This window comes from Chlorocebus sabaeus, chromosome 26 (genome assembly GCF_047675955.1).
Source record: "Chlorocebus sabaeus isolate Y175 chromosome 26, mChlSab1.0.hap1, whole genome shotgun sequence".
In the NCBI taxonomy this organism is placed as follows: domain Eukaryota; kingdom Metazoa; phylum Chordata; class Mammalia; order Primates; family Cercopithecidae; genus Chlorocebus; species Chlorocebus sabaeus.
The window spans coordinates 48,475,929-48,488,491 of record NC_132929.1 but is presented as its reverse complement, the minus strand read 5'-3'; the positions used below and the strand labels follow the sequence as shown (position 1 = coordinate 48,488,491).

At 39.1% G+C, this 12,563-nt stretch overlaps 1 protein-coding gene across 3 annotated transcripts in view; it reads right to left on the bottom strand.

The window, feature by feature from the left end:
• Positions 1-12,563, bottom strand: part of BBS4 (Bardet-Biedl syndrome 4) — a 59,042-nt gene that overhangs the window by 41,091 nt on the left and 5,388 nt on the right. For all 3 annotated transcript variants that reach the window (XM_073012290.1, XM_008015989.3, XM_008015985.3), the window contains exon 2: positions 9,552-9,603. In XM_073012290.1, coding sequence (XP_072868391.1) covers positions 9,552-9,603 — 52 coding nt within the window. The remainder of the gene's footprint in view (positions 1-9,551; positions 9,604-12,563) is intronic.

The window sequence follows — 12,563 nt, the reverse complement described above, 5'->3', positions numbered from 1 at the left end:
TCATTGCTCGCTCCAACTCCCCCTAAAAATGGGAATACTGGTTCTTATATGCTTTCGCAGGTATTGTAAGAACTACTAGTTGAAAGATCCTCCAAAAAATATAAGTATGCAAATGCAGAGCAGAATCTCCCCTATTTTGCAATAAAGCAGAGTGATCATCTCCAATGCTACATTTCAGGAGCCTATGTTACCACAGAGGTCAGGTAACAGCTGACAGGTGCCAGCTGATGAGATGAAGACAAGGGAATGGCTTTTAGTGAGTTATAAAAAAGACCTCATTCATATCCCAGCTCCCACACTACCCCTCCACCATCACCAAGACAGTGGGGGCAGAAGGCTGCCAACCTAGCAACAATACTTTCTTGCCACTTCTCTTGCCCCATTCTACTCTTTTGTAACATCTCTTCCCCTTCTTTCTCCCTTTAAGGATGCACCTGACATATTTTAAACAATTCCAGAAGTGAATAAACATGACACCTCAAGAATTCTCCCCTATAATTTGCCCTAGGTGCTAAATTCTCTTTGAAGAATTTCAAATTCTGCTTAGGCTCAAAAATCAAACCTTTACATGACACTTTGATTAACGCTAGGGTTAGTATGCTAGCTATATAAGTGCTAAGCAGAAAACTATTATGGTTCAGACTTTTAGTTGAAAAATTTACTAAATAACTAAGGCTTTTGTAAATACATTGTAAGTAAAGCCTTCTTTAAAGAATAATACTCATCAAAGAAAGGATTTCTTCCAGGACTAGCAGACATGTAGCACATAAAAGTTTTCACATGTAGAATTTCAATCTCGATTCAATACCAGCCTTCTATGGGACCTAGGGCAAGTTATTTCACTTCTCTGGGCCTCCATTTATCCCCGCTATAATTTTCACCCAAAAATCCAAAGAATCTGAAAATGGTCATTCAATAAATGTTAATTTCCTCATGCCAAACAGGAATCATAACACTTTTCTACCTCAATAGGATATCTGGGGCATCAAAAGAGACAACAAATCTTGAAAAGAATATAAATGTAAGACATTTTCATTACTATCATTTTGAACCCTGTATCAGTCAGAGCCTAAGAAAAAAACACTTGAGGACTTGAAACACAAGGACTTTAATGCAGAGAACAGGCAATGGAAGAAACGAGAGGCCCAACAGGGAATGCTGAGACAAATCAGAAGTCTGCATGAGCAAAAAGCCACTACTACTCTGAGGCCTGAAGGCCAGGGAGGGAAGTCCTGGCTTCTCCTTCCTCTTGCCTTCTAATCTCCTGCCAGTTCCTCCACTTGCTAATCCTGCCAGAAACTGCTGACACAGAAGCCTAGGAAGAAAAGGAGCCTGCAAGAGTCAGTTCCTCACTATACCAAAAAGAGAAGAGAAGGCAAGGAATGCATCTGAGGGCAAACAGGACCAGGATCAAGAGGAACATCTACTCTGTTCAGGGACATAAATGATTAAGGAAGAGGAAGAGACTGGGCTGAATCAGTATTGACTCAACGGTATATGCTAGAAGCTGGCCTTTAAGTTTTAAATTATATTGCTGCTATCCAGTTTGTTTGCTTCTCATTAGCTTAACAGGAAATGAGGAAGAAAAAAAGTCATATAAAAGATTAGCTAATTCTGGTTTTATGTTATAGCTTAGATTATTTAAAATTATTTTACTTCCTCAAAACTTAACAATTATTTCCTTAAGGGTGTGTGTGTGCGTATATGTATCTCAAAGTGTTTTCTCTTCTATTATTCCAATGAATATTCATATAAGGCCAGTGAGTTATGCAATTCAGAGAATATTCCCACATTACAAAAGAGGAAATTAAGGCCCTAAAGGTTAAGTAAATTGTCCACATTCAACAAGTAGTTAAGGGAAGAGGCAGGACTATAACCTAGGTCTCCAAGGTTACCCATTAAACTACAACAAGTTTCTTCCCAATCATAAAGGATTTTCTAATATTAAAATGTAAATGTTTGGGCTGTCAATTAGACATAACTGAGCAACACAACATTAATGATTTTAAAGCGGCCAGACGCGGTGGCTCATGCCTGTCATCCCAGCACTTTGGGAGGCCTAGGCGGGCAGATCACGAGGTCAGGAGGTCAAGACCATCCTAGCCAACATGATGAAACCCCATCTCTACTAAAAATACAAAAAAAAAAAAAAAAAAAAAAAAAAATTAGCTGGGCCTGGCGGCACACACCTGTAGTCCCAGCTACCTGGGAGGCTGAGACAGGTGAATTGCTTGAATCCAGGAGGCAGACGTTGAGATGAGCGGAGATTGTGCCACTGGCCTCCAGCCTGGTGACAGAGCAAGACTCCATCTCAGAAAAATAACAACGATTTAAAAATGATTTTAAAGCTTTTCTATTTTTTTTTTTAAAGCAGTGCTTCAATTTTTTTTTTTTTTTTTTTTTTTTTTGAGAGGGAGACTCGCTCTGTCTCCCAGGCTGGAGTGCTGTGGCGCGATCTCGGCTCACTGCAAGCTCCGCCTCCCGGGTTCACGCCATTTCGTGACTCAGCCTCCTGAGTAGCTAGACTACAGGCGCCCGCCACCACGCCCAGCTAATCTTTTGTATTTTTAGTGGAGACGGGGTTTCACTGTTAGCCAGGATGGTCCCGATCTCCTGACCTCATGATCCACCCGCCTCGGCCTCCCAAAGTACTGGGATTACAGGCGTGAGCCACCGTGCACGGCCAGTAGTACTTTCAATATACCAAAGTAGGAAGACTTTCAAATGATTTTTAAAAATCACTAGTTGGTCCGCGGGGCGCGGTGGCTCACGCTTGTAATCCCGGCACTTTGGGAGGCCAAGGTGGGTGGATCACGAGGTCAGGAGATCGAGACCATCCTGGCTAACATGGAGAAACCCCATCCCTACTAAAAATACAAAAAAAAAAATTAGCTGGTCGTGGTGGCAGGGGCCTGTAGTCCCAGCTATACTCGGGAGGCTGAGGCAGGAGAATGGCCTGAACCGGGGAGGCGGAGCTTGCAGTGAGCCAAGATCGCGCCACAGCACTCCAGCCTGGGTGACAGAGCCAGACTCCGCCTCAAAAAAATAAAAATTTAAAAAAAAATAAAATAAAATAAAATAAACTAGTTGGTTTTCTTAAAAATACATACTTACAGGAAAACAAAATTCAAAGGGCACATAGGATACTAAACAAAAGACCCACTCCATTCCTATCCCTCACCAGAGGGGAAGAATTTCTTGAGTATTTTCAAGGAATTTCTATGTACATATAAGCATACGAGCAAGTGTGTGTGTGTGTTCGTACACCTTTATTTTACACATGGGGATTATATTAACCACATTCCGAAAACTGCTTGCTAATATTTACTGAGCCTAAATATATCCTTGGTGACCCTGAAAATCCTACTCCTAAGTATGTATGTGTACACGATCTTCATGGTGGCATTATTCATAATACATCAAAATATCTCAAATGTTCATCAAGTATAAAATGAATAGACTTAGGTAGAGCCCCATAATGGAATATACGCAACAAGGAAGAAAACAACCAACCACTACTACATGCAACAACATACATGAATCTCACAAATGTAATTCTGAACAAAGAAGCCAGATATTAAAAAATACATACTGCATGATTCCATTTACATTAAATTCAAAAGCAGGCAAAACTGATCTAGAAGACAGAAGTTAAATACAAGTTACTACCTTTGGGAGGGGTGGTTAATGACTGGTAGGGAATAAGAAGGCAGCCTGGAGGGCACTGATAATATTCTATACCTTAATCTAGATGGCGATTACACGCGTACGTTTACTTTGTAAAAATTCACTGCACAGTACAATTATGATTTATATATGTACTTTTCTCAATATGTATTTCAATAGAAAGGTATCCAAAATTACTGATTGAGCCAAATTAGACATTTTCTAAAACCAAAAAATTAGTTTCTGCGATATTAATGCAGAAGAGGGAGGAGACACACAACTCAGCCTGGGGTAAGGATCAAGATTTCCCAGACAAGACACAGAAGGCATTCATCACAAAAGAAAAATAATAGTAAATCGGCCTTCATCAAAATTAAAACTTCTGATCATCGAAAGACACATTAACAAAATGAAGGTAGGCTGAGGGGAAATATTGACCACACATATAACAGACAAAGGACTTACATTCAGAATATATAAAGAAGTCTCACAAATCAATAAGGAAAAAAGAAATTTAAAAATAGGCAAAAAACTTGAGCAGGCACTACACAAAAGATATGACCAATAACTACATGAAAAGGTGTTCAACACCACTAGTCATTAGGGTAATGCAAATTAAAATCACAATAAAACACAATACAAACCACCTGCAAGTCTAATATGAAAAAGCCACTGATAGTAACAAACGTTGGCAAGAAAGTAGGCAAATAGAATCCTCACACGTTGCTGGTGGTAGGATAAAATTGTACAACCACTTTGAAAAATACTTTGGCAATTTATTAACTTAAAACGAACAGTTCACATATGACCCAGCAATTCCACTCCCTAGGTACTTAATCAAGTGAAAACACATGCCACATGCACATACAAAAAAAGACCAGTAAATAAATGTTCAGGCCAGGCGCGGTGGCTCATGCCTGTAATCCCAGCACTTTGGGAGGCTGAGGCGGGCGGATCATGAGGTCAGGAATTCGAGACCAGCCTGGCCAATATGGTGAAACCCTGTCTCTACGAAAAATACAAAAATTAGCCGGGCATGCTGGCACACGCCTGTAGTCGCAGCTACTCAGGAGGTTGAAGCTGAAGAATTGATTGAACCCGGGAGACGGAGGTTGCAGTGAGCTAAGATTGCACCACTGCACTCCAGCCTGGGCAACAAAGCAAGACTCCATCAATAAATAAATAAATAAATACTCATAGGAACTTTCACAGTACTCAAAAACTAGAAACGCTGCAAATGTTCATTAACAGGAGAATGGACAAACAGTGGTATATGCATGCAACTGAATATTAGACAGCATTTTTAAATAAAAGAACTACTGATACATATAACAGCATGGATGAATCTCCAAAACAACATGTTGTATAAAAGTTGCCAAAAGCTAAATAGTAGATACTGTATGGCTCTCTTTGTGTGAAGTTCAAGCACAACTTATAGGACACTTCAAAATCAATTTATAGGGGCAAAAATCAGAATGATGGTTGCATCTGGGGAAGTGAAGCAGAAGACTTACTGGAAAAAGGCATGAGGAAACTTTCTAGGTGATAAAAATGTTTAATTTGATCTCATGATTACAGGAATATAAATATGTACATGAGTATACATATCTGTCAAAATCCAAGTGTGTACTTCAGATTTAAAGATTTACTAGCATTGAAATTAAAAATAATAGGGAAAAATTAGATATATACTACCTTCCATTTAAATTAGAAGTTAACACTGTTCCTCAAAAATTAAACAGAATTGGGCTAGGCGCGGTGGCTCACACCTGTAATCCCAGCACTTTGGGAGGCCGAGGCGAGTGGATCATGAGGTCAGCAGTTCGAGACCAGTCTGACCAACACAGTGAGACCCCGTCTCTACTAAAAATACAAAAAATTAGCCAGGTGTGGTGGTGAGCGCCTGTAATACCAGCTACTCGGGAAGCTGAGGCAAGAGAATCACTTGAACCTGGGAGGCAGAAGTTGCAGTGAGGAAAAAAAAAAAAACAACAATGCTTACCTCATCAATTTACTCAGCGGAGTGGTAGAGCAAAAGCCAGATTACAATAGACAAATAGACTCAGAGGTGAGGATACCAAGACAAGTAAGATAAACTATTCTTTCAAAAAGCTAATCAATGAAAGTCATTCACTATCACAGTAGAAATAGTGAGATTCGGTAACTACTTATCAAAGACTCTGTGAGAGTGGTTTCATGTAGACTTCAGGGTGAATTAGATAACAACTAAATTACCTTGTAACTCTACAATTCTGTATACACAAGGACCAAAATTAGCAAAAGGAAAAGATTAATGAGGTCAAGAGCATGTATAGCATCTACAAAATCACTTATGAGAACCAAATATATACATAGTAATTAGTCTGTAGAATACATCATTATATATAGCACAGAAAATGACATATTTCTAGAACATCTACAAAGTTCCTACTTTCTACAACCTTTAAATTCGTTAGGAATTACTGACATATAAAGACTCTAAGGAAAACAATCCCAATGCCCATCAACAGACAGATAAACAAAATGGGATATATACATAAACTAGAATATTTTTCAGCCTTAAAAAGGAATGAAATTCTGATACATGCTACAACATGAATGAACCTTGAAAATGCTGAGTCAAATAAGCCAGACAGAAAAGGACAAATATGGTATGATTCACCTTATATGAAAAACCTAGAATAGTCAAATTCATAGATACAGAAAATAGAATGGAGATTACCAGGATCTGGGGAGGCAAGAGGATGTGGAGATTTATTGCTTAATGGGTACAGTGCTTCTCTTTGGAATGATGAAACACTTGTAGAAATGGACAGTGGTGACGGTTACACAACTTTGTAAATGTACTTAATGCCACTGACTTACACACTTAAAAATGGTAAATTTCATGTATATTTTACCATAATAAATTATTCTATTAAAAATTACTCTAAAACCAGATATCAAACTGAGATCAAGCTTCTCACATAGTGAGTATATCGGCTCAGGTTGTTGACAAAACTCATCCTCAGCTATGGCCGCCCCAAAATAGGTCAAGTTTTCAATGAAGACTCCTTTAAGGAAGGAAATAGACTTAAGCAGTAAATCAGTTCACTCACCTCAGTGATGGCTAAGATCTTCAACTGAAAGCCAGAAGTCACCTAAGGTCACATCATGGAGCAAAAGGAAGAGGACTTCAGTAGCCTCATGTAGGATATTATTTTCTCAGAACCATCAAGTAGTTCTGATCAACAATTTCATTGCCTGTTCTTGAAAAAGTCCTGATATATTTGGACAAAAATACCAAACAGAAATCTCTTTACCCCTTCCACAGTTGGCAGTCATCACCCTCAAAACTAAAGAGTCAAACTAGGATATGGACCTCTCAAGCTGAGGAGGAAAGGGGGAGGGGGAGGGACAACATCCATTCTCAGTCAAAATGCCTCCAGTTGCTACTTGTTCAAATCAAGTCTCTCAGCTTGCTAACCCAACTGCTGTATGAATTCTTTACACACTTACCAACTTCCTGCCTTCTATTTCCAAGTATTATACTACTCAACCAGAGCAGTGGTTCTCAAGTGGAAACAATTTTGCCCCAGAAGGAATAACTGGCAAATCTGGAGACACTTTTGGTTGTTACAATTAACTGCTACTGTCATCTACTAGGTAGAAGCCAGGGATGTTGTTAACCATCCTACAATATACAGGACAACTCTCCCAACAAAGATTGATCTTGCTCAAAATATCATTCATGCCAAAGCTGAAAAAACCTGAACTAGAGGTTTAAAAAAAGTCTAAGGATTTCACAGTAAAATGTGACAGCTTTTTATTCAAAGTACTACTTTGATTTTTAATTTGTTAATTAAAGTCCATTAATCCTTAAGGATGACATTTCTCCTGTTTTTGTAATACTTCCCTATATTGTGCTGGATGCAGTGGCTTATGCCTGTAATCCCAGTACTTTGGGGGGCCAAAGCAGGTGGATCACTTGAGGTCAGGAGTTCAAGACCAGCCTGGCCAACATGGTGAAACCCTATCTATACTAAAAATTAAAAAATGAGCCAGACATGGTGGTGCATGCTTGTAATCCCAGCTACTTGGGAGGCTGAGACAGTAGAATCGCTTAAACCCAGGAGGTAGAGGTTGCAGTGAGCCGAGATCGCACCACTGCACTCCAGCCTGGGCAACACAGCAAGTCTCCGTCTCAAAAACAAACAAACAAACATTGTATGAGGTTTAAAAAGCCACTGAAAAGTTTACATACCCCAGGTGCAATAGCTCATGCCTGTAATTCCAGTACCTCAGGAGGCGGAAGATGCACTATCACTTGAAGCCAGGAGTTCAAAACCAGCCTGGGCAACAGAGCCAGAACCCCGTGTTTCTAGGAAAAATTTTTAAAATTAGCCAGGCATGGTGGCATGCACCTATAGACCCAGGTACTAGGGAAGACCGCTTGAACCCAGGAGTTTGAGGCTGCAGTGAGCTATAATCACACCACTGTACTCTAGCTTGGGTGACAGAGCAAGACCCTCTCTCTCAAAATAATAATGTATGAGTCCATTTATTTGGCATTCTGAGAAAGGCAAAACTAGGAAGAAAGAAACAGATTAATGGCTCCCAGCAATTGGGAATGGAAGAAGTGGTTTACTACAAAGTAAAGGTGAATTTTGGGGGAGTAATTAAACTTTTAAAACTTGATTATGGTGCCAGTAGTGATCACACGGCTAGTTTCATTTGTCGAAACTCAGAATTTGTACTAAAAAAAGGGAATTTTACTCTACGAAAATTATACGTTGATACCATTCAAAGACTGGCCACAACAAAACTAAAATAGCTAAATAAATAACTAAAACTCAAATATTATCAAAGTAGACTTCAAACAAGGAATATTATCAGAAATTGAAGAGGAATATTACATAATGACAAACGCGTCAATTTACCAAGAAATCAGACAATCCTAAATGTATATGCATCCAACAACAGATCTTCAAAATACACAAATCAAAAATTGATAGAACTGAAAGTAGAAACAAATCCACAAGTACATTTGCACACTTCAACACTCTTCTATCACCCTTCCAATCAGTAACTACATCAGTAAGAATATGAATATCTGTAAGCGTATACAGAACACTATCAACCAACTTGACCTAACTGACATTTACAGAATGCTACCTCCAACAAGAGCAGAATACATATTCTTTCCAAGTGCACGTGGAACATTCACCAACAAAGGCCACGCTGTGGGCCATAAAACAAACCATATAAAGAATGTTCTCTATCCACAATAAAATTAAACTAGAAACCAATAAAGCAAAAAGATATCTCAAACTTCAGAGTGGTTTTTCCAGAAGCAGAAAATTAGTACACACTTACTTAATAATCAAACCCCATTTAAATAATTTCCAAGTCAAACCAACCTCCTAATATCTAATAACTCTATTAAATAAAAGCTAGATGTGACAGAACATTTAGACTATTACTTCTTTTCCCAACACTCATTTTGAAATCATATAGAATAGAAAAGAGAATCGACAAGAGAGAGAAACCTGGCTGGGTGCGGTGGCTCATGCCTGTAATCCCAACGCTTTGGGAGCTGAGGTGGGTGGATCATCTGAGGTCAGGAGTTCAAGACCAGCCTGGCAAACACGGTGAAACCTCATCTCTACTAAAACACAAAAGTTAGCCAGGTGTGGTGGCAAGTGCCTGTAATCCCAGCTACTCGAGAGGCTGAGGCAGGAGAACTGCTTCAGCCCCAGAGGCAAAGGTTGTAGTGAGTTGAGACTGTGCCACTGTACTCCAGCCTGGGCGACAGTGAGACTCTGTCTCCAAAAAAAAAAAAAAAAGAGAGAGAGAGAGAGAGAAACCTGTGCAAATATACACATACAATGAAATTGCATACAGACCTTTTTTCTGCTGGGGTTTTTGAGACTCAGAAGATGCAGGAAATTGAGTTCTCTGAAATGAAATAAGTAGTCTATATTGAAGGACCACAATATAAAGTTGCTAACTTAAAGAAGCATCCAAATAACAAGAATAATCAGTAGCTCACCAATTATGCAATTTAATCCATTAAATCCATATTCTAATACAAAGAGTTATTTTGAATATGGTTTAAAAAACAAATGTCAAGTCATACTTTTGGTATCCAAACAATTAACAATGTATTACGCATATTTATATTTACAATGTGATTTTTAATGTATAATTATAGTATATAGTAAAATGTGCATAAGAAATATACTAAGTTCTTAAACACCTCATATTAGTATTATACTTGATGCCATACATCTCAGCAGCCAAACCAAAAAAGTGATCACTGTTTGATAAAAGGAAGCTTATGAGGTCATCTACACAGAAACTGTCTAGCACTCAATTCTAAAACGGAGATAGTTATTTTACACTATAACCTCGTAGAAAACCATCAAATTAATTTTTCTTTTATCATCTTCCTATGACATACCACAATATAAGCAAAAATAATGGCTGAAATTTTTCCAGATGTAATGAGAAACACCAATCCTTAGTTTCTGGATACTCAACAAATCCTGACCAGGTTAAATGAAAATAAATACATACTTAGATACATCATAATGAACAGCACCAGAGACAAGACGCAGCTCTTAAAAGCAGCCAAACAATAAAATATATCACCAGATTACCAACAAAGAAAGGACAGTTATTTGGGAGGCCGAGGGGAGAGGATCACTTGAGGTCAGGAGTTCAAGACCAGCCTGACCAACATGGTGAAACCCCATCTCTACTAAAAATACAAAAATTAGCCAGGCATGGTGGCACGTGCCTATAGTCCCAGCTACTTGGAAAGCTGAGGCAGGAGAATGGCTTGAACTTGGGAGGCAGAGGTTACAGTGAGCCAAGATCATGCCATTGCCCCCAAGTCTGGGGGACAGAGGGAGACTCCGTCTTAAAAAAAATAATAAAGAAAGGCCAGACGCCGTGCCTCGCACCTGTAACCGCAGCACTTTGGGAGGCCAAGGCAGGTGGATCACCTGAGGTCAGGAGTTCAACACCAGCCTGGCCAATATGGTAAAACCCCATCTCTACTAAAAATACAAAAATTATCTGGGTATGGTGGCGGGCACCTGTAATCCCAGCTACTTGGGAGGCCAAGGCAGGAAAATCACTTGAACCCAGGAGACAGAGGCTGCAGTGGGCCAAGAGCACGCCACTGCACTCCAGCCTGGGTGATAAGAGCAAATCTCCATTTCAAAAAAAAAAAAAAAAAAAGAGGAAAAGAAAAACAAATAAGACAGACTGACAGTTGGCTCTTCAACAATTAAAAATGGAAGACAATATCGCAAGAAGACATCATCAGAAGAATTACTCCAGTGTCAGGTACTAAGTAAAATGAATGTTAATTTAGACCAGAGGTCAGCTAGGTACGGCCCACAGGTCAAATCCATCCTGTTTTTTATTTGGTCCACAGCTAAGAATGATTTTTACATTTTTCAATGGTTGAAAAAATTCAAAAAATATTTTAACACATGAAAATTCTGAGTCAAATTTCAGTGTCTATAAACAAAATTTTGTTGGAACATACCCACACTCATGTTTATAGAATGTCTATGGTTGCTTTTGTCCTACAACACCATTGTTGAGTAGTTATCACAGAGACTACATGGCCTACAAAGCCCACGATATTTACTATCTGGCTCTTTGCAAAAAAAAAGTTTGCCAACACTTGATCTAGATTCTCACATCCATCAAAACTAATTTTCAACAACAAAGGCAAATTTTTAAAACGTTCAAAATTTGAGAGTTTTTAGATTCTCACCAAGTAAACTTTTAATGAAAATATATTAAGAAAAAGAAAAATAATCCTAGGACGAAGGAGTTGAATGAGCAAAGGAATTGGTAAGATAAGTCAGTATTCTAAGCATCTAATGACTGAATAAAACCAAAAAAAAAAAGCATAATTTGTGTTTAATTAAAATACATTAGGAATTACAAAACTAAACAACAATGGCATACATTTGCAGATGGCAACAGATGGTAGTAAAGCATTTGATGGTCCCTGTATTAGCAACATTTAAGCTTGGACTTACAGTAAACACATATTTTTTAATTTCTTTGGTACTCATTAAAGGAAGGCAAAGTATAACTTCCAAGGAATGAAGAGGAGCAGAAAGGGAGGGGGAACAGATGGAAATTCAGTTTTTTAAAAAAAAAAGCAAGAAAGGAGGTAGAAAAAAATGAAATTCTCTAGTTTAAGACAGACAGATCAGCCAGGTGTGGTGGCTCACACCTATAATTCCAGCATTTTGGGAGGCTGAGGCAGGAGGATCACATGAGCCTAGAAATTTGAGACCAGCCTGGGCAAAATAGCGAGACCCTGCCTCTATTAAAAAAACTTTAGGAATTAGTCAGGCATAGTGGCACGTGCCCGTAGTCCTAGCTACTCAGGAGGCTGAGGTGGGAGGATCTCTTAAGCCCAGGAGGCCAAGTTGCAGCAAGCCATGATCGAACCACTGCACTCCAGCCTGAGGAACAGGCTCAAAACAAACAGCCAGGTGTGGTGGCTCATGCCTGTAATCCCAGCACTTCGGTATGCCAAGGCAGGTTGTTGAGTTCAGGACTTTAAGACCAGCCTGGGCAACATGGCAAAACTCTATCTCTACAAAATATACAAAAATTAGCCAAGCGTGGCCTGCACCTGTAGTCCCAGCTACTTGGGAGGCTGAGATGGAAGGATAACTTGAGCCCAGGAGGCGGAGGTTGCAGTGAGCCAAGATCACACCACTGCACTCCAGCCTGGGTGATAGAGCAAGACTCTGTCTCAAGAAAAACAAAAACAAAAAAACAAAAAAACAAAAAACAGGGCAATGTAAATTATCACATTAAGACATAATTTCATATCCACCATAATGACTGATGGTAGAAGCATAAATTGTTACAAT